The sequence below is a fragment of the Leptodactylus fuscus genome, chromosome 1 (assembly GCF_031893055.1).
Source record: "Leptodactylus fuscus isolate aLepFus1 chromosome 1, aLepFus1.hap2, whole genome shotgun sequence".
Taxonomy (NCBI): Eukaryota; Metazoa; Chordata; class Amphibia; order Anura; family Leptodactylidae; genus Leptodactylus; species Leptodactylus fuscus.
Window position 1 is genome coordinate 201,256,636 of NC_134265.1, and position 23,045 is coordinate 201,279,680.

A 23,045-nucleotide genomic window follows, 5' to 3' on the forward strand; every position below is an offset into this window, starting at 1 on the left:
CTATAATTGACATGCTGTGTTTTTCAAAAACACAAACGTTTTTGAAAAACGTAGCTTTTCTGCAGTATTTTTTTCCGCAATGTGGGGCTAGGATTAGACAGAATTGCATTCACTATGCTGGTACTGTAAAATGCAGCGGTTTTTCCTCTGCGTTTCTGCAATGCCCAAAAACGCTGCGTTTCCGCCCAGTGGTGGGGCCTTAGCCTCAGGCGGATTCAGCCTGCAAAAACCAACGCAGTCAGTGGGAGGTGGAAAATCTATGTGGGATTGGCAAAAACAGCGTGGAAAAACCGCTAGCGGTCCATACACTGTGCTGGAGGAAAAAAACATTCCTCGCCAAAAAACTCTGTGTGAATGGACATTGTGAGCTCTATGTGGGGCTCACAATCTACATAAAAAAAAAAAAAGATAGAATCTAGAGATGAGCGAGTACTTTTCAAAACAGTAGTTTCGAATAGCATGCTCCCATAGGAATGAATGGACGCAGCCGGGGCCGACATCCTACCGCTTAGCTCCCTGTGCGCCGGCCGCTCCCATTCATTCCTATGGGAGCGTGCTATTCAAAACTACCGTTTCGAACAGTACTCTCTTGTCTCTAGCTTCTATCTTTTTTTTAATGTAGATTGTGAGCCCCACATAGAGCTCACTATGTACATATTTCCCTATCAGTATGACTTTGAAATATGGGATAGAAATCCATGCAAACACAGGGAGAACATACAAACTCCTTGCAGATGGTTTTTATGCCCTTGACGGGAATTTGAACACCAGGACTCCAGCGCTGCAAGGTTGTAGTGCTAACCACTGAGCCATGCGACTCTTTAGTCCCACAACATATGCCATATATCCCTAGCCTAAATTTCATCCACTATTCTGCTACTGTAAGCGGGTAAGCTTGGGGTAAGGGGCCAAATATTGCAATGCAAAACAACTAAGGTTGAGGCCCCATGTTGTGGAAATCCAGCTTTTTTTGTTGCAGATTTTGCTCCGATTTTTTTGTTCCAAAGTCAGGAGTAGATTTGGCAGAAGGAGAAGTATAACAACTTCCTATATATTTCCCATTCCTTTTGTAGCCATTCTTAGCTTTGGCTCAAAACACTGCAGTATAATCTGCAACAAAAATAGTGGCGTTTCCTCATCATGGGGCCTCAGCCTTAATCATACTACACCTGCATCAGGTTTCTCAGATGGGGTTTTTCAAATACAGTTTTGATGCATTGTGTGTACTTGCACCTCAACCATAACATCTGAATTCACCTGACAACTCCCAAACTTAATAGATTAAAAATAGATAGAGAAATGCAAGGCCGTGTATGTAAATATTCTCCCCTGCAATCATTGAATACATTGAATACAGCACCAGATAACACTTGCCACAATTGTTTCTTGCAAAACTGTGAGTGATTTTGAAGAAACCAAGAAAAGTGCCAAAACCCAATCAAAATGTAATAACATCAGTCGCGCTCTGAAAATGCGACATAAAGTCGAGCATGTTGAGATTTTTTAGAACTACTGTCGCGGTTGAAGGATGTTGCGAGTTGCATACAACACAATAGAAATACATTGCAATTTTTGTCACTTAACAACTGTAGACATGTAGCCATAGCCTTAGCAACGTACTCCAGTCTGCTATCTTTGAAAGGGTTAATGGATGTAATTATGTTAACGATGACCATTCATTTAAAACACAGGTAGTCATATGGATTGGTATTCAGAACATTCTCAAAAGTAGCAAGGCTAAAAGCTGGTGGGTTGTAGTTGTGTCATGCAGGGTGCCACAATGGAGAAGAAAAGTCCAACTGGTCAGGGTAATGTAAGCGCTAAGGTGAGCGGCTTGGCATAGTCCTGAGAATATGTTGGGGATGGTTTTATTACATTTCTTCTAAAGTGCAAGTTGGTCCGTATGAATTGTATGACTAATCTGCCAAATATTTTGTAACCCTTAGAATAAATAGGTGCTTAGATATTAGGCTTAGTTCACATGTGAATAGGGGGTAGTGGAATTTGGTACTGAAAAATAAAACGCATTAGGAAGTGGTTTTTGCCAAAAACCACCAGGCAGTTATTTCCCTCCAGCACAGTTAATGGACCTTGATAAAACGCCTCACGCTTTATTTTTTTTTTTGCGGCAGTTTTTGCCAAAAAACCCGAGCGTGGTTTTTGCCAAAAAACCGCTAGCGGTTTTCCGCCTCCTATTTACTTGCATTGATTTCCTGAGGCAGGATCCACCTCAATGATCATGCCAATTCCTTTTTCCACTAGCGGCAAAAAATGAATGCTAGCGGTCTAAATAGACCACTATTATATGGAGGCGGATTCCGCCTCCAAATTCCGTCCCACTGGCTCTGTGCGAACGAGCCCTTAACCAAACAATAAAAAGTACAATTCTGCAACAACCATATGGTTCCCATCCATTGTCTTATTTGTACGTGTCACTCAAATGGTTTGTTCCCCTCTTGCACTTCTCAATGGATCTCAGTCCATTGTGTACTGTATCACCCCCCCCCCCCCCTCTCAAATCAGTATGTCTTTGTAGTATGGGGGAGAACATACAAACTCCTTGCAGATGTTTTTCCTGGCAGGCTATAAACCCAGGACTCCAGTGCTGCAGCGCTGACCACTGAGCCAGCGTGTTGCCCCTGTTTGTTGCACTTAGTATTGCACTATTTCTTGTATTAGAAGTGAATACATATAATCAGTAGATATTGCTGCTATTTATTGTGAATGTCAACTTAGTTATTGGGGCTAGGGTCTTTGCATTGTTAACTTTCTTCTGTTTGGATATGTCTGATGCTTAAAGAACTTTAAGGGGTCGTCTAGTTTCAGGCAATCATTGAGGCAAATGTTTGTATAATTCCTTACAATTTTCCAATATACTTTCAGTATGAATTCCTCCTGGTTTCCCAGATCTCTGCTTTCTCCCAGTGGCTAAAAATCAGTCCATGGTCATGTGATGTAGTAACGAGCTGTGTACATGTCTATGCTGTGACTAACTATACCTGTGTGTATATCACATGACCATGGACTTTTTTTTTTTTTGGGGGGGGGTTGCCTATCCAACAAAACTGTCAGGTTTGCAAAATGAACTTAAGCCATTTATGGACTAGCCTCAGCATATGCCATTAATATCATATATTTTTTTAACACTTGCATTGTGTATATGGTTTTTTTAAAAAAAAAAAAAAAAAAAAAAAAAAAAAAAAATTATATATATATATATATATATATATATATATATATATATATATAATGATCGATGGCACCAGGGATTTTACTCTGTTCCTGGTCTGAAAGCCAAATGGCACTGTACGCTGGCATGTACAACCTGACTGGATATCTTGTATTGTCAGTGTCAACATATAATAGAGGATCTCTCACTTTGGCATTGGTATTTAAATTGTGTTGTATAACTGAATCTAGAAGCTCTTTCAAGAATCTACAAAACATCAGTAGCATTCTGCCATATGCACTAGCTTATGCTGTAAATTAGTAACCGAATGCCCTCTAGTGGCAGACTGAACAACGTGGCCAATTTCTTTGTCATGTGGCTTCTTTATACTCAGGGGTAGGCAACCTTTTTTGTTCAGAGTGCCGATTTGAATAAAAAAAATAAATAAATCAAAGATGAGGTCCTCGGAGTGTCGGTCAAAAAAATTGTAAGGCTGACGACCCCTATAATAAAGACATATAGCACAAACTGAAACCAAGGTGCTGTCATGCTGCGCTCCCAGCCACATGTTTATTTTTTATTTATTAATTTTTTTCTTTTTAATGTAGGTTGTGAACCCCATATAGGGATCACAATGTACAATTTTTTTTTTTTTTTCCTTTCCTATCAGTATGTCTTTGTAGAGTCGGACAAAATCCATGCAAATACAGGGAGAACATACAAACTCCTTGCAGATGTAATTCCATGCAGGATTTGAACCCAGGACTCCAGTGCTGCAGTGCTAACCACTGAGCCACCATGTTGCCCCTTATGTTTACTGCTTTTTGCCTGGATACACATGTTCTTTTCCATTAGAAGCAATGTAAGTAGATGTGTAACACGCAATTAGTGGTAAATGTATGTGACTGGTAGCAGAGTGAGGTAACATCTGTAGGGGGCGACACACTATGTACCTGGACGTTGCATCTAGTCCCCAGCCGCCAGTATCGTCACTTTTCTGTAAGTGAAACCTGGATTAATTTCAGCTACATTTAATTCCATGCAGTAACAGGAATTAATAGGTGTCACACTTGCACCAAAGTGACAGCACTGTTGCCTGGGGACTAGATTTGGCTATGGTTGCATCTGGGTACACAGTGTCACCACCTGAAAAGAAACCCCCTAAGGGAGCACTCACACAGAGTAAAATGACGCTGAATTTGGTGTGGAATCTGTCAGATTCAGCACTGAAAAAAGTCTCCCACACCAAATTCAGCACCATTTTCTTCTATGTGAATGTATCCTTAAGGCTGAGACCCCACACTGCAGAAATGCAGCTTTTTTTTTTTTTTTTTTTTTTTTTTTTTTTTTTTTTGCGGATTTTGTTGCGTTCTTCTGGACCAATGCCAGGGGTGGATTGAGCAGAAGAAGGGAGACATATTAGAAGGTTCCTAGATATTTCCCATTCTTTTTGTAGCCATTCTTGGCTTTGGCTCAAAAAATTTGCTGCAAAATCCACAACATGGGGCCTCAGCCTTAGGGGAGCAGCACAAAACCAGCAACATACTGTCCTGTACTGTAACTGATAAGGCAGTAGGTTGACATACAGTGTTTCACATGTGAATCATGGTTGTGTGCTGCACACCTTAAGCTTCCTGCACAAAAAAATGGATGTAGTTTTCACTGACTTCTACATGAAAAATGAATTGACAGGGCTGCAGATGTGGACACAAGATCTGCTCCATAATGTACAGTTCTTCAATTTGGCCTAGACACGCATCCGCAAAAACAGCCGTGTGTACGAGCCCATTAAAATATAATAGTCCACAATATTATCCACAATTGTGAATAAAGTCTGGTCATGTGCATTACAATTTAGTAATTCAATGTGCCTCATATTAATAGCAGTTAACCCCATCATGCATCTCCACATTAACCTATGTGAGGGACATGGAGGTAATAAATATCTTCATCATTGAGGTCCTTTATTAGCTTCATGTCTCACATATCAGTAACCCTTATGTGAAGCACAGAGTTTCATATGAGGGACTTTTTTTTTTTTTTATACTTTCAATTTGCTCAGATCTTCCTCTGTTCTCTTGTGTGCAGGAAGGAAGGAGCTCTCACTGGAGACAGAGTCCTGGAGCTGTGTACAGTCATGGCCAAAAGTTTTGAGAATGATAAATATTAATTTTTACAAAGTCTACTGCTTCAGTTTTTCTAATGGCAATTTGCATATACTCCAGAATGTTATAAAGAGTGATCAGCTTAACAGCAATTACTTGCAAAGTCAATATTTGGCTAGAAAATGAACTTTATCCCCCAAAACACATTTCAACATCATTGCAGCCCTGCCTTAAAAGGACCAGCTAACATAGTTTCAGTGATTGCTCCATTAACACAGGTGTGGGTGTTGATGAGGACAGGGCTGGAGATCAATCTGTCATGATTAAGTAAGAATGACACCACTGGACACTTTAAAAGGAGGCTGGTGCTTGGCATCATTGTTTCTCTTCTGTTAACCATGGTTATCTCTAAAGAAACACGTGCAGTCATCATTGCACTGCACAAAAATGGCCTAACAGGGAAGAGTATCGCAGCTAGAAAGATTGCACCTCAGTCAACAATCTAACGCATCATCAAGAACTTCAAGGAGAGAGGTTCCATTGTTGGCAAAAAGGCTCCAGGGCGCCCAAGAAAGACCAGAAAGTGCCAGGACAGTCTCTTAAAAGTGTTTCAGCTGGGGGATCGGGCTACCAACAGTGCAGAGCTTGCTCAGGGATGGCAGCAGGCAGGTGTGAGTGCATCTGCACGCACTGTGAGGCAGAGACTCTTGGAGTAAGGCCTGGTCTCAAGGAGGGCAGCAAAGAAGCCACTTCTCTCCAGAAAAAAACATCAGGGACAGACTGATATTCTGCAAAAGGTACAGGGAGTGGACTGCTGAGGACTAGGGTAAAGTCATTTTCTCTGATGAATCCCCTTTTTGATTGTTTGGGACATCTGGAAAACAGCTTATTCGGAGAAGACGAGGTGAGCGCTACCACCAGTCTTGTCTCATGCCAACTGTAAAGCATCCTGTGTGGGGTTGCTTCTCAGCCAAGGGAATCGGCTCTCTCACAGTCTTGCCTAACAACACAGCCATGAATAAAGAATGTTACCAGAATGTCCTCCAAGATCAACGTCTCCCAACCATCCAAGAGCAGTTTGGCGATCAACAATGCCTTTTCCAGCATGATGGAGCACCTTGCCATAAAGCAAAGGTGATAACTAAATGGCTCAGGGAACAAAACATAGAAATTTTGGGTCCATGGCCTGGAAACTCCCCAGATCTTAATCCCATTGAGAACTTGTGGTCAATCATCAAGAGACGGGTGGACAAACAAAAACCTACAAATTCTGACAAAATGCAAGCATTGATTGTGCAAGAATGGACTGTTATCAGTCAGGATTTGGTCCAGAAGTTGATTGAGAGCATGCCAGGGAGAATTGCAGAGGTCCTGAAGAAGAAGGGTCAACACTGCAAATATTGACTTGCTGCATTAACTCATTCTAACTGTCAATATAAGCTTTTGTTACTCATAATATGATTGCAATTATATTTCTGTATGTGATAAAAACATCTGACAAACACACATAAAAACCAGAGGGCAGCAGATCATGTGAAAATATAATATTTTTGTCATTCTCAAAACTTTTGGCCATGACTGTAGTGCTAAGCTCTGCCCCTGAGCTAGTCTCTCATTGGTGGGCAGAGAGCAGCCAGAAAAGGGGTAGTGTCCTGAGAGAACTGAAGGGACACTCCCCTACTGCAAATCCTGTCTGCCGTGCCAGCAAGATATATCACACGTGCCAAGAATGGCATGTGTGCTGGGGGTTGCTGACCCCTGTTATACCTAACAGTCTAATGTGTGCCAAGAGGGTGCTTTTTGACACGTCTGGTCCTCAAAACTTTGTACCCGCTATTGGTGAGTTCACAGTGAATTGGAGAGCCTTATTTGCATTTGACACCATTGTTGCTTTTCTGAATAACTGTTTATAGCAGCTACAATGAATCAGTGTGTGCTATATGTACAGACAAGAAAATACTTGACCAAACAGATGGACACTGCGCTACTCCAGATAGGATGGAAAGGTACAAGCACTTTGAGAATTCTTTACACGATGCAATAAAAACAGCGTTTCGGGGATTTCCCCTTTTTCAAGTGTATCAGAATACACATGTACCCTATTATCATAAAACAACAAGAAAAACCAGGGATAGGATCGTATCAGAATCCACCAAACATGGAACCATACATAATAAACAACAAATTAATAACAAAAAATTAAAAAAATGCACAATATAAAAACAAAAATAAAAGTGTGTGTATGTATATATTTATATTGTGTCTATGAAAACACCAATGTCAAAAAAAAAAAAATAGCCATTTAGAACCAAGTGGGATGGGGGCCATGATTCTTATAACATCACAATCACGTTCAGTAGTATACAGTGGAAGGAGTTTAGATATACTCATATCTGTTCATGCTGTTTCCTACTAGGCAAGATAGTCTCCATTCTAGTTGTTCTGTATTTAGATATTCAAGTAATTTCAACTGAAGTCTTACCTTCCAGGCTTAGATTGGGGGGGAAAAAAAACCTGTGGTGTGCGAGAAGCTATATGACTCTACTGCTCCACGTGGTACCTTTAAACTGCAAAAAAAAAAAAAAAAACGCGAAAGGCTGGCATTCCGTTGCGCATGCGCATTGGAAGCTACATGTTCTGCCTAGAAATTTGATTAATTGGGCATCTATATGGTTAGCGGTGGTATTCATCCCCTTATGTGTTAGTCTAAAAGCGCAATTTGAAGCCTAGGCAATGCATTTTACTATGTGCGGGCTGATCTTTATCTCCTCGCCTGTGTCGGACGTATGCGCATGCGTACTAGCTTTTAGCCTGCTCTATATAAGAAAGCTAAATCCTAGTGAGCAGAGGGACCAGGTCCCACTAGGATTTAGACTTGTATAAGAAAGCAGCACTCACTTTCCCCCCTCCTTTATCTGAGATGTCTGGGTTTCTTTCCCCGTATTTCTCTTATGATTCTCTAGCTCTATTGTAAGTATTGTGGTAGAAAATGGAGTGATTGCATTGGATCCTGCAGTAATGACAATGACAACTCTTCTATTCCCTGCTTCTACATCACTGAAATGCGTCATGTTCCTGCATATAGCATCTTGTATACTGTAAGATGACTATTGAGGCTGTCAGGTGACTTGGATACATGTCTTCTGTAATTTCACTGCACAGTTCATGTGTTGGCAATTTTAGTTCATCCAAGATGAAACTCATTTGTTAAGTTTAAACAGAACCGTTTGGACTATTAGTTGACCCTGCTCAGAACTAATTCCTGTCTCACATATTAAACTGGATCACTTGCAGGACTCTAACAGCAGCCATTTTGTTAACAATCATACTCTGTATAAAGTTCTGTCATCTCTTAAAATCACCTTTTATAAAATATAACCAAAAACCTTCTGGGCTGAAGCCACACTGCAGAAGTTTTTTTTTTTTTTTTTTTTTTTTTTTTGCTTATTTCAGCCATAGCTAGGGGTGTATTTGGTAAAAGTAGAAAAATCCATATTCTGCAAGCCTAAATATAACGGAGATTTGTCCCTCTTAGATGACCATGGATGTTTCTCATACATGGATGTTGGCCACTAGTGGATTACTTCATGGCTACGGTCACTGTGGCTTTATGCTCAGTCCATTACTTGCTGTTTCATATCTTTGGCATTTCTGTCTATTACACATGGTTTTGTTTGTTTGTTTTTTTTTCCATTGTCTGCTCTTAAATTCTTCTTTTGTAGGTGAAGAAACCCGTGCCAGCTCAGAAACCTGGATACTTAAAGTCACTGATTGTAAAAATCTATCATGTCTGGCCTCTTAAATATGTGGTAAGGAAAGTGTTGCAGCATCAGCAAAAGCAAAACTTCAGAATGTTAAATTTACCAGTGGAAATTTTTTTTTTTTTTTTTTGTCCAACCCACAGACTTTTATAGTGGTGGGAAAATTAAAGTTCTTGGTATGTTTTCAGTGGGCACTACTCAAAATACACATTATATATAGACACACAGAATTCTAGCATTCACTTGTGCTATTCGAACAGGGTAACCCTCCTTGTCTTCTGTGACTTTACATATGGACATAATAAAAACCCCTTAGACAAATCTTCATTTAAATAAAATGAGCCCAAAATGGAAATCGTTTGTGAGAAAACGAAGTACCCCCACGATTCAATAGCTAGAATCACTTCATCACTAACATCAGCCCTCATTGTTCTTTACAACATTGCCTTGTGTTGTGGTCACTTGTTTCAGTTGGGTAGTCATGTGGGATATTTGCTGGTGTTCTTGGGATTACTGCCCCATTGCATAACCCTCTTTTAGCCTAGCTTTAGCTATTAGCCTCACATTTGACTCTAGAGTAATGTAGTATACAGAGGAGTTTGTAGTAGACTTGGTATACACAAGATTCTGTGCTCACATGGCAGCAAAATCACACCACCACCATGCTATGAAGTGTGTATTTTGGGACCCCCCCCCCCCCCTTTTCCCCTTTCCTACACATATCTAAGATGTTAACTGTGGCCTTTTGTGTTGAAGATGTAGCTAGTTCGTGTGTGTGTGTGTGTGTCTCTCTGAGCTCACTTATTACAAAGTATCTGGGCCACTGCCTCAACCTTCTTCTGACCCAGTTTGTTACATAAATGACATGTTTTCATTTGCTAGTGTTTTGAGGTTGTATCGTGTCCAGTTATGTAAAGCTATAGAATTCAAAGTACCTTATCTTTCATGACTGTATATGGAGGAGATCTGGGTTCTATCTGATAACCAAGCCTCCAACTGCTAGATGTATAAATGATATGGCACAACACTGGCCCTACTAAGACGAAAGGAAAAAACTGCTGGCAACTTGTTTAGAATGGTGTTGATGTGTATGCTGTGTTTAATGAAGAATTTCTTTCATAGTTTAGGATTCTTTCAAAGATTATGGTGTTTGCTGGCCTGCCAGAGGTGGAAAATATTGGAAGTGTTGAACAAGTATCCCCCAACAAACGTCGTTTCTTAAGTGGCAAGAAGAGGATTGGGCGCTTGGCAAGGCTTATTCTCTTTGTTACACCTTACAGAGTACAGTCTGCATTAGGCTATCGCACTGGAGAAAGCCTAGGGAAGACTTCTGCTGATGGTAACTTCTAACAGATTGCATAAATATGATATGTCATTGTTGGTCTGTTCACCATGTGTTCTGCTTGCAGCCATTAGGCAGTCTCCTCTGAAGCCTTATGGAAAAGGCAGTAAAAGGAAACAAGATGACTTGGATATGGAAGAGCAACACAGCTGGGTAACATTTATGACTGAAGAGCTTCCTGAAGAAGACCAAGATGATGACCCTACATATGAGGTGAAATACCACATGGATGGAATCTTAGTGTGTGCACATTAAACTGTACACAACTCTGCTGAATACCTTCTATGAAAACCTAAATTTTAAAACCAACCTTGCCAGCTTAGGGGACACTTACAAATAGAGAAGGGCTGTATGGATGTCTGATTTATTGTAGTTATCTTTAACCTTTTATCACTCTTACAAATGAGACCACACACTAAATGTTCTTTCAAAAGTTTTGTACAGTCAAAGAAATAAGGTTCTCTTAAAAGAAGCCTCAAATTTATTTATTTATATTTTTTTTTTTTTCCTCCCCCTCATAATTATATTGTTTAACACTAGCAAAATCTGAGTGAATTTCTTGGGACTGGGTAGTGAGGGTAACCTCACAGGCAGGGTGTGTTTTAAACAAACTGACCCTGGGCAAAATTAAGTGGGGCCCCAAATGCTGATAAACAAACACCATCATAGTTCCAGTGGAAGCCCGTTTAATGTCCCCTTTCTGCCCCCAAACAGTATCTATCCCTCCTTATGCCCACACACCATTTAAATAACCTTTGTGCCTAATAAATTTTCACACACCGTCATCAATTATAGCACCCCCTTATAAACAGTGCCCCATATCCGTAATAGTTCCCCCTGATCTACAATGGCCCAATATAAATAATACTGCTCCAATATAAATAGTCCCCTGTATTAATTATAGCCCTCTCATATATAATTCACCTTAAAACAGTCCAAATTATCAGTTAGCCATCTTTTATAAATAGCCTCTTTAACAATACCCTTCTTATAAAGTTTCTTATAAATTAAAGCGACCACATTACTATATATATATATATATATATATATATATATATATATATAGTAATCTATCCTGCTTTGTTCCCCCTTATGGACTTCTTACTAGAGATGAGTGAACAGTAAAATATTTGATATGTTTCGAATAGCTGCTCAATATTCGACTATTTGAACGAATATTGAACCCTATTATAGTCTATGGGGGAAAAATGCTTTGTTTCAGGGGAACCCACCATTTAACTCGGGAGGGTCACCAAGTCCACTATGACACCTTAGGAAATGACAACACCTCTGGAATGCAACTGGGACAGCAGGGGAAGCATGTGGGGGCATCTAACAAGCCCAAGTCAGTTTTACCCCACTATCACAGCCTATCAACTACACACTTTCCACACTAAAAAGAACCTCTATGAAAGTGGGGAAAATACCTGGAAACCTTCTTTACTCCCCAACTGTATGGACAGAAACCCAAATTTTACTCTAATGAAATCTGAACAAGCACCCCTTTAAATCATGTTGCCAATGACAACCACAGATGGCATAAGCAATGGGAAATCCAACAGTACCCACCCTGTACTATCATTGTGGATGTGTGTGTGGTAAGACCTTCCAAAATTCACTTTTATGGCCCTTAACGTGAGCCCTTCCAAATTAAGTTACAGGCCCTATTTCTCCTGCTGTGTCGTTCCCGCCTTGCACCATCACATGCTGGTGACAGCATAGCGAGGTGCCGCACTTGCCATCAGGTCACGGGAGGCCTGCATTTCCACAAGCCGGAATGGCAACAACTCCTGGGCCAGGAGTTTGGAGATGTGCGTGTTTAAGGCTTGTGCATGGGGGTGCATAGCGCTGTTTGGTGTTTTTTTTTTTTTTTTTTTTTTTTTTTTTTTTTTTTTGCCTGCGCTAAAAAGTCTGGGAGATGGTGGGTTGCTGTGAAGAGGCGCATGATGGTACAAGAGAAGGAGCTGAGGCAGGAAAAGGGGAGGATGAGGGAGAAGTCTCCAAAGTGGTGGAGGCAGATGTGGAGGTTTCCTGGCTGGTGGTCTGGACTGCGGTACCAGCACTGGCAACAGTGGGAGAGGCCGTGGCGGTAACGCCGGACGACAATTGTCCTGCATTTGCTCTGCCATTGAGCCCTACACTGCAGGGAGACAGGAGTCCAGCTTTCCACGGACTGTGAAAAACAGGGATACAGAACAGTTACTTATATAGCTATATACGTGCAAACCAGCTTTTGTTAAGGGTGTCCCCCCCCCCCCCACACACACACACACACACAAAATAGCAGGAATCCACAGCAGTTACTTCTTGCTATATATGTCAAAAACAGCTTTTATTAGGGGTGTATAGACCATAAGTCAAGCGGGGAGAACAGTGTAGATGTGGAGGGAAGTGCACCAAAGAGGGTGGCTAGAGGCAGAGGCATGTCCAGAGGCAGAGGACAGGTGCTTGTTCACTCTTGTAGCCAGCCTAGAAAAACTCCCACATAGAGGCCACAGTCTTCAGTGGTGTGGAATTTTTTTAATGTATGTGCGGCAGACAAATATACTGCGGTTTGCACACTCTGCAACTCCAAACTGAGTAGGGGCTCTGAAAGGAGCAAACTTATGACAAGTGGCATGCGCCGTCATGCCCTTTTTAAGGGGGGCTATTATAAGGGAACTATTTATAATGGTTGTCTTATAAGGTAAGAACTACAATGTGAGGACTAATATAAGGGGGTAACAATTATACAATAACCACACACACACACACACACACACTGAGAAATTTGGAGGCACGGTTAGGCAGCAAATTGCTACTGAAAATAAACTTTTTTGGGAGACTGTAGGAATTGGCAAATGTGTCAGGTAGTAACCTATAGTTAGAATGCATTTTACTGGTAGTGTGCGTACAGACTATCGATCTGCTTGACTCCTCCTGATCTGTAAGATGCCTATAGTATTTTCAGGGTACTAGACCTACTCTTACAACTTCTACTCAATGTTCCTGCTTGTTTGCAGCCTAGTAATTCAGAGTTGGACAGTGAAGAAAATAGGTCAAAGAATGACACTGAAAGTGATCTGGAAGTAGAAGAGAAGGATGGCATTGTGATGCTGAAAGAAACTAAACAGGTGAGGTAGTGGGCTTCATTCTGCACCACTTAGCTTTACATCTCTGGTAGCTTGTCATCCATTAGGTTCTCCACATATTTGCAGTGGTTTCTTCCAACACTGCAAAAACAAGAGCTCTTACCCCACATATTATGAAGGGCATGCTAAGAATGTGAGTGGTGCCTCTACATATGTCAATACTAGATGTACAGTAACACTGCTTGGATTTATTCTTGATTACTATAGATTGCGTTGGTGATTGATAAAGAAATTTTGATGCTGCACTTTTAAATGAAGCCTTATATACAATGCAGATCTAGAACCTATAAAGCAACAAGATTAACTAGTATTCTATGTACTACATTGCATAGGCGGATACAGAAAGCAATGAAGAGCAAGTAAATGTATCAGAAGACAAAGAACCAAACGCAGATGAAGAGCAGAAGAACCAGGCCCCCACAGGTTAGAATCTGCATTATGAAACTGTAGGGCTGTCATCTGGAACTCTTATGGGGCCCCTGCTTCCTGACGTCTGTTTCCTCCAAAGTGTAACTTTGTAAAAGTATATAAAAACAATGCCATCAAATATATAGCAATGTATGCCCAAGAGGAAGATTGAGCTGTATATTAGTGGGGCTGGTCAGCCAGAAATGGATGTACAGGAGGAGACTGTTATCCACATGCATAATCTCTTATCTGAACAGAATACACGTGTGTGTGTCTTCAACCAATTAAGCAGGAGGGGGGGGGGGGGGGGGGGGGAGAGAGAGAGAAGTAAGCTAGCAGTCTACATAGACCTCTATTGTGAGGGGGCAGATTCTGATGTGGGTTTACTGCCAAAATCTGCCCCCTCTTGCCCTGTGTAAAGTGGGCTGGGAAGTTAATTCACGCCACAATCTGTTCCAGTAATGCACAGCACAATGCTGACTAGGATCTATCACTTTAGTCTTATTACACCCATAAATATCTGAATAGTTCCTCTATTTTATATAAAGCTCATATCTCTTGGGCATGCATTGCTACACAGTTCTTGGCGTTGTATTTCTTTTTTATGTGCAAAGTTACTGTTAAGGCAAGTTTTAAGTTATTTCACTTTCTAGTTATTCTTGCTGAAACTCCATGCAGAGATACGGTTTCTATTTTTGTTTTAGATTTGTGAGATCCTATTAATATTATAAATGTGAAAGTTTGTGAGTTTGGATGTTTGTGGGTTGATGTTTGGGTTTGTGTGTTTGGATGTTTGTTAGTCAATCACGCAAAACCCGCTTGACCGATTTGGCTGAAATTTTCCACAAACATAGATAATACACCCCATTGCGCAATAGGCTACTTTTCATCACAATAGCGCACATACGTTTTTCCCAGGACCCCCACAAACCCCAAACTCACACCACCATCTCTGCAATCTCACACACTTTGGACCATAGCAAGCCACAAAATTCATATTGCCCTTTGCAGCCTCGCCCCTAACCCCACACAATCTCATATACATATACTTTACCACTTTGCCCCTCACCTTAACGATGCTCCAGGAGGCTCTCTTTAATGCTCCGGAGCAGCCATGTTTGCCAACCCCCACCGCTCTGACAATCCGCGACACCGCCCACCCATGTCAATACCCCTAGGCGGTCTAATAAATGCAAAAAAAAAAAAAGTTTTAAAAAAAATATTAAACAAAAAAAAAAAGGATTAAAAATTCAAATCACCCCCCTTTCCCTAGAACACATATAAAAGTAGTTAAAAACTGTGAAACACATACATGTTAGGTATCCCCGCGTCCATAATCGCCCGCTCTACAAAGCTATACAAATATTTTTCCTGTTCGGTAAACGCCGTAGCGGGAAAAATGGTCAAAAGTGCCAAACCGCCGTTTTTTCACTGTTTTGATTCTGATAAAAATTTGAATAAAAAGTGATCAAAGCAATAACATTTCCTGAAAATGGTAGAACTACAAAGTACACCCAGTCCCGCAAAAAAAGACGCCATATACATCCCCGTACATGCACGTATAAAAAGTTACGGCTGTCGGAATATGGCGACTTTTCAAAAAAAAAAATGTTTTACAGTTTTGGATTTGTTTTTAAGGGGTCAAAATGTAAATAAAACCATATGAATTTGGTATCCCCGGAATCGTAACGAAACACAGAATACAGGGGACATGTCATTTTGGTTGCACAGTGAACGCCATAAAACCAAAGCCCGTAAAGTCGCAGAACTGCATTTTTTTTTTTCTTGAAATCCACCCCATTTTGAACTTTTTCCCTGCTTCCCAGTACATTATATAGAATAATTAATGGTGGCATCATGAAGAAAAATTTGTCCCGCAAAAATTAAGACCTCATATGGCTCTGGGAGCGGAGAAATACAAAACTTATGGGGTTTAGAAGAAGGGGAGTCAAAAACAAAAATCAAAAAATGCCATCTGCGGGAAAGGGTTAACTTCAAATACCTCTGTCCCAAAGTCACTATGTAAAGTTTCTCACAACACCGTATATATAGCAGCTCAAATACAAATTACATCCAACACAAGTCTCACGTATTCTCTGAATTACAGAAAAAACAAGATACAAACTTACATTTCATATCCCATACCTTATACACACTACGGTACCAGCTAGTATATAAATAAAAATGCTCCTAGTTACTAGAATCCTCAAGAAACCATAACACAAGAGTTTGTGAGGTTTATCCCCAGGATTGTTACAGAGCAACTATTGTTTCCTAGATTTGTGCTCCTCTGGCTGACGTCATGCACCCTGAAGTCACTGCTGAGGCCAAATTGCAATTGTACTTTTATTTGTCTCAAAAGTAAGAATCTGTCCCCACAATGTCAAGTTCAGGTTGTGGAAACAGTGTTTTGGTTAGATTTACTCCAAAGTCTAGAGTGGATTTAACAGTCAGGAAACTTGTAGGAGCTTCCTACGCTGTAATTCCACTTCTAGGCTATGGCTCCATGTAGCATCCCACAGCAAAAAAGGCTGTAAAAAAAAAAAAAACAGCAGCAATGCAGTATGGTTTTCCTGCAGTATTTTTCGCACTGATTCCGTTATTTCTATTGGGGGAAAACTGCCAGCATTTATGTAAGTATAATTGGCATGCTGCGGTTTTGGAAATTGGAGCATGTCTAAGCATAGCTTTCTGGTGTGTGGATGGGATTCACTAATTTATCGCAACCTTAGGTTGTCAATGCATTGACTCTTGAAATTTACTTCCTGTCATTTACATTAAGGTTTTTTTTTTTTTTTTTTTTCAATTGTTACAGTAGCTTCCTCATTAAAACATTCATGGTACTATAATGTATATAAATTATTCTGTAGTTCTAGAATCTTTGTACAATAAACTAACACTTATTTCTATACAACAGATTGATCTCCTTGGATATGAATCAACCACATCTTTTGGCTCCAGCAATCTACTTCAAAATGTACCTAATAGTCTGTAACCCTACATAACTTTCATAATGTTAATAAAATATTTTCAATTACTGCTTTGAGTATAGTCATGATATAGATCGGGGGTGCCCAATACGTCGATCGCTATCTACCGGTCGATCACGGGATGCAGCCAGGGATCCTGGGTGTAGGCTTGTTCACAGTGCATGCTGAGAGTCGACTCTCAGCCTGTGCTGTGAACAAGCACTCCGGACACTTGCAGGCCGGCAGCAGCAGCTCTGGGGGATGACGCGCTGCCTGCTCTTGGGGATGGAGGGAGCCAGGGGTCTGCTTGTTCACAGCGCAGGCTGAGAGTCTTCTCTGGACACTGGGGATCCCTGGGCGGCCACAGAATTCTGCTGTCTCCTGTTCACACCATGCCCTGCCCACAGACACGCCCCACCCACAAGAAGTGGGTAGTAGATCTCTTGCCTTGGTCAGTTTATAAAGTAGCTCACATGCTGAAAGTGTGAGCACCGTGATGTAGCTTGAGCCCCACACAGAGATCACAATTTTTATTTTTTTTAATTTTTTTTTTAAACCTTGGCAGGATTTGAACACCAGGACTTCAGCGCTGCAAGGCTACAGTGCTAACCACTGAGCCACCATGTGGCCCCTTGCTCTTTAACAATCGACACTAACCCAAACTTCTGCAGTTAAACTGCTACAGTGTGATACCTTCAGTGGACAACAAAAACCAATAAACTTGCCAATGACACTTCTGGTTTTTGAAGTTTTCTGTGAGAAGTAGTTTGGATTAACTATACTACACTTTGGTGTGTGTGTGGTTGTAATATTCTGACTGGTCACTAGGGACATTAATTCAATCCTTTGAACTCTGCCCACCAATGTTAAGGCCCTTATTTCCACCCTTGCAGCTCAATTAACAAGTCCTAAGAACTGACATTTCTCTATGGGCCTTTTCCACTAGTTTTATCAGTTGAACATACTTTATAATTGGCTTTTCACCACTAGGTGGAGATATTGTACAAGTTTAAAGAACCTTGATCTCTACAGTTGCCTGTGAGAATTTGAACAGTTGGCCATGACAACCAATTGGCTTCTTAGAATTTGTGTGATTAAAATCCAGAATGGGGCTGCTGGAGGCAACACTAATGCTTCGCACGGGTATATTACATTTTATGTTTGTGTAGTGGCCTCATAAGAATTGTCCAATTTTGCACTGGTGTATTTTGTATGTGGTTTGTGTGTATCTCATTTTGGATGTCAGTGAAAAACCTGTGATCAGTTGTTAAGGATACCTGGCGTAAAGCTGTATCTAATAATTCCCCATGTAGTACTGTGTTTAGATGCAAGTATCCAATCCTTGTTGGTGTGGTACTTTGTGCAGATGCACATATCTAATCCTCCCCATGTGGTATTGTGTGAAGAGGCGCGTATCTAATCCTCCAGTAAGTGAAACTGTGTGCAGACGCGCGTATCTAATGACTCTGGCGTGTGGTACTGTGTGCAAATGCGCGTATCTAATCCTCCCCATGTGGAACTGTGTGCTGAGACGCATATCTAATTCTCTGGCATGTGGTACTGTGTTCAGATGCACGTATCGAATCCTCCCCTGTGTTGTATTTTGTGAAGAGGCGCTTATCTAATCCTACGGCGTGTGGTACTGTGCACACGTATCTAATCCTATGGCATGTGGTACTGTGTAGAGGCGCGTATCTAATCCTACAGCATGTGGTACTGTATGCAGACGTGTGTATCTAATCCTATGGCGTGTACAACTGTGTGAAGATGCGTGTATTTATTCCTCTGGTGTGTGCAGATGCACGTATCCAATCCTCTGGCATGTGGTATTGTGTACAGATGCATGTATCCAATCCCCCGGCGTATGGTACTGTGTGCAGACGCACGTATCTAATACGGCATGTGGTACAGTGTGCAGACGTGCATTTCTAATTCTCCAGCGTATGGAACTGTGTGCAGATGTGCATATCCATTCCTCTGGCGTGTGGTACTGTGTGCAGACGCGCGTATTTAATCCTCCCCTGTGTGGTATTGTGTGACGAGGCGCGTATCTAATCCTACGGCGTGTGGAACTGTATGTAGACGTGCGTATCTAATCCTACGGCATGTGGTACTGTGTGTAGACGCACATATCTAATCCTCCCCCCGTGTGGTACTGTGTGCTGAGACGCGTATCTAATTCTCTGGCTTGTGGTACTGTGTGCAGAGGCATGTATCTAATCCTCCAAAGTGTGGTACTGTGTGTGCACACACGTAGCTAATCCTCCCCGTGTGGTATTGTGTGAAGAGGCACGTATCTAATCCTTCGGCGTGTGGTACTGTGTAGACGTGCGTATCTAATCCTACGGCATGTGGTACTGTGTGCAGACGCGTGTAACTAATCCTATGGCGTGTACAAATGTGTGCAGACGTGCGTATCTAATCCTCTGGGGTGTGGAACTGTGTAGACGCCTGTATCTAATCCTTCGGCATGTGGAACCGTGTGCAGATGCATGTATCAAATCCTTCAGTGTGTGGAACTGTGTGCTGAAGTGCGTATTTAATCCTCTGGTGTGTGGGACTGTGTGCAGACCCGTGTATCTAATCCTCTGGCGTGTGATACTGTGTGCTGATCTGTGTATCTGATCCTCTGATGCGTGTATCTCAGTTTGGATATCAGTGTTGGGTTGTGTATGTGGAGTGACCGTGTGTATTGCAGTTGGAATATGAGTGAAAGACTTGCAGGTTTGTATTGGCTAAGGGGGGGGGGCACTGTTTGGAATGCTGTATCTCAGCAACGGTACGTCCAAGCGAGTTGGAGTCTCGTCTTAAACCTTCCCGGATATCTGCAGTATCTCTGTACCAAATTGTATATCTTTCTATAGCTACAGTGCTGAACTCAAATTCCAAATACTATTCTGATTCTGTGCATCAGACTGTTACACACTTGGTCTTGGTCACTGTGGTACCTAAAACACCAACAGTTAGTCGAACATTGATGGCACAACCTAAAGACTTGCTGTTGAGGCAAATTTTCTGTTCCTAAGAAAAGGTGCTAGAACACTGGATTTAGTAAATGGCAAATGTTACCAGTTCTGCCTCTAATACATTTGAGTGGAGATTTGTTGCAATTCCCTGCACTGCCAGGAATCCCACGGTCTACATTTAGTTTTCCCTTGTGCACCCTTTCCTTGGCTTTTACTTGCTGCTCCTTGTATCACCAGTTACATGCATTGACTGTGGCATCTCTCTCCCCTGCAATTAATTCACAGGTAACAAATCACCCCCATATGAGGTCACATGCTGCTGTGATGGCTTACTGTATAACGTCTCAGAGGGGGTGGGATAGTGAACTTGAAAATGGAAGTAATTACATTTTCCTCTTCCTGCAGGAACTGTCAAGTTGGGGCTCTGATTTCAGAAAACTGGTGTAGATGAGTTAATATTAGTAACGTTCAGTTACTGCAACTCTCTCATTCTGCACTTATTTTGCCTACTGTATAGGCTACTTGCAGTGCTGCCTGCCTGCTTACAATCTCACATCTAGACTTGGCTCTTGCCTGCTTTCTCAACATCTGTGCTTTGTGATCAGTTTCATGATTCTCAAGCACTGTATCACTTAATCTGTTAGCGCTAGTACCATATGTTTCCTGGGAAGGCAATGTGATTATCCTGTCCTCTATATTATCCCAAATGATCTAGAAAAGTATACAGTTGAAAAAATAAACTCCATTTTATTGTAACAACCTACATGGAATACTGGTGCCTGAATGACCGTTGTGTGCAGCTAGCCTAAGTGTTATTCCAGTTCCAGTGTTTCACCCCTGAAGCTCAGACTGTTAGCCAGCTTCACCTTCATGCTGGGAGCAGTACTAGTATCCTAGTTATCTTTGATAGGAGTCCCTACCTCCCAGCAACATGCTGTCCTGCACTAACTACAATGCGGGATAGTGTGTTGCTTGAAGGCAGGGACTACGAGCATTATAACTACTGCCAGGGTCGGACTGGGATGTCTAGGGCCCACCAGTGGAATTGTTTCTAGGGGCCCACCGCCAGGACCCTGCAGATCAGCGGTACCGAGACAGGGCGGTTAAAGGTAATAACATGTTGGGAGCCATGCTACTCACGCACTATACCATGCGCACTACATATACCTACTGCTACAGCCTGTATGGCAAGTGAACAGCATGGCTCCTAGAAATGTTACCATTACCCGTAGCTGAAGTGTCCTGGAAAAGCTGATCTGCAGAGGTCCTGGCTGTTGTATCATCGCAGATGTAATATTGATGGCCTATCCTAAGGACAGACCATCAATATTAGAAAGATGGATAAATCCTTTAAAGTGGTTGTCCAGGAATTGGAGCAACTCATGTGGTGGGAGGGAGGTGTAAAATAAAAAAACAAATAAATAAAAAAAAAATACTCATCTGTCCTTGGCGCTCCGTTGTCTGCCGCTAGTGTCCATTCAGTCTCGTACTGGCACTACTTGCTGGCAGTCCTGCACCTCATGTGATCGCTGAGACCAATTAGGTACAGGAACTCCAGAAATGAGGCCATGAGACCAAACACAGGCAGGGACAACAGGGTGCTGGGGACAGGTGAGAAGGCTCTTTTTTTAAAAAAAAAAATAAATATATTTTATTTTTTTTTTTACACCTCCCTGGCGGCCACCACAGTGATCACTCCAGTTTATAGACAACCTGTTTTAAGGGGTTGTCTGGGCCAAATATTTTATGGCCACTTCACTGGTCCCCCATAATGTATGGGATACAGTGATGGGGCTAACATTGTGCAGAAGGGGGATGTTAAAACGTGTGGGGCATATTAAAGGGGTTTCCAGGGTTAAACTTTTTTATGGCCTATACTCTGGATAGGAAATCCTGGTAGTTCCATCATGGCCAAAAGCAGAATTTGCGTCCAGTTTCGAGACAATACCTTTATAAAGCAATTTCCCAGCAATGTGCTACTTCCAGATGTGTTTAAAACTTGGCTTTTATTGGAAAAAAGTTATATCTTCATTAAAAATCCATAGTGCAGAGAGATGTGTACCCAAAGCCTACACGTCTCAGAGCAGATAACGCTCCTTAGTCATGGCTGGGGGGGGGGGGGGATCTAAAAAAGTTGCATGTGTATATAGAAGACAAAAACAATGAGAGAACAGGTCACTCCTGTCTGCACACAGACTGAGATAATTATGATAATGATGTCTGTGAGACAGCAGAAACAGAACATCCTGCGGATAGTCTTACTATCACACGTTGGGTTTGAAACTGAATACTGTTATACCACGTGAAAAAAAATAAAAAATAAATAAATTTATAGACCACCATGTACACTAATTAACATGTGAATCCTACATACTATGAATCTAGTGTCACCTGTATGGCCAAGCATTTATTGAAAGAGAAAATTTAAGTCTGGTGTAATGTGAAGGTCCTGAGCCATGTATCACTTGTCAAACTGTACAGTGTTTTATTCCCCTGCCTCTACCAGCTTTAGAACCCAATAGCGATTGATATCACTGCTCTCCATGTAGCTATTGCCTATTTCAACCATGAAAATGTATGTTAGCCAGGTTTTCCTGCTTGATCTTCAGGTTAGGATTGGGACGCCTAGCAGTAGTCAGGCTCGGACTGGCCCACCGGTGTACCGGGGAATCCCCCGGTGGGCCCCCGAGCCCTGACTTAAAGTTTTGATTTTTACCAATGCAGATGCATTGGTCGGGGCCCGATCGGGATGGCCAGGGGCCCCAACCGGGCACCTGGCCAATGCATCTGCCTCCACACACAGGGGCCCCCATTGGCTGATGCTGAAGAAGTACACATCGGAGGACAACGTGTCTTCAGCATCAGCTAACGGTCGCTCCCTTCACTTACCTGCAGCTGCTTTGCTTCTCTCCTGTGAGGTCTCCCCCTGCTGCCCGCACGCACTTCCTTCCCCTCCCCCTCCTCCTCACACTGAGTCCTCTTACATCGCAGCGTGTGGGGAGGACAGGGAGCCGACTGCTGCTGGAATAGGTGAGTAAACTCTGTAAAATCTGTATGTTTAATATGTATATATGTACATTTGTGTAAAGTATGTGTCTTGTATACTGTGTGAGTACTGTATGTTTGTATACAGGTGTGAGTATATACTGTATGCTATAATAATGTGTATGTATATATATGTGTGTATATAGTAT

At 41.7% G+C, this 23,045-nt stretch overlaps 1 protein-coding gene across 1 annotated transcript; it reads left to right on the forward strand.

The window, feature by feature from the left end:
* Positions 1 to 1,780: 1,780 nt before the first annotated feature.
* LOC142189619 (uncharacterized) lies at positions 1,781 to 13,936 on the forward strand. Its single transcript, XM_075262225.1, has 6 exons — positions 1,781 to 1,825; positions 8,997 to 9,083; positions 10,158 to 10,374; positions 10,445 to 10,590; positions 13,380 to 13,490; positions 13,841 to 13,936. The coding sequence occupies exons 1-6, from the start codon at positions 1,781 to 1,783 to the stop codon at positions 13,934 to 13,936; spliced, it is 702 nt and encodes a 233-aa protein (XP_075118326.1).
* Positions 13,937 to 23,045: the final 9,109 nt, after the last annotated feature.

Excerpts from the sequence above, each read along its gene's own strand:
- LOC142189619 (XM_075262225.1), top strand. The coding sequence starts at position 1,781 with ATGGAGAAGAAAAGTCCAACTGGTCAGGGTAATGTAAGCGCTAAG. Across the intron at positions 1,826-8,996 it reads AGGGTAATGTAAGCGCTAAG|GTGAAGAAACCCGTGCCAGC; the intron begins GTGAGCGGCTTG and ends CTTCTTTTGTAG. Across the intron at positions 10,591-13,379 it reads ATGATGACCCTACATATGAG|CCTAGTAATTCAGAGTTGGA; the intron begins GTGAAATACCAC and ends GCTTGTTTGCAG.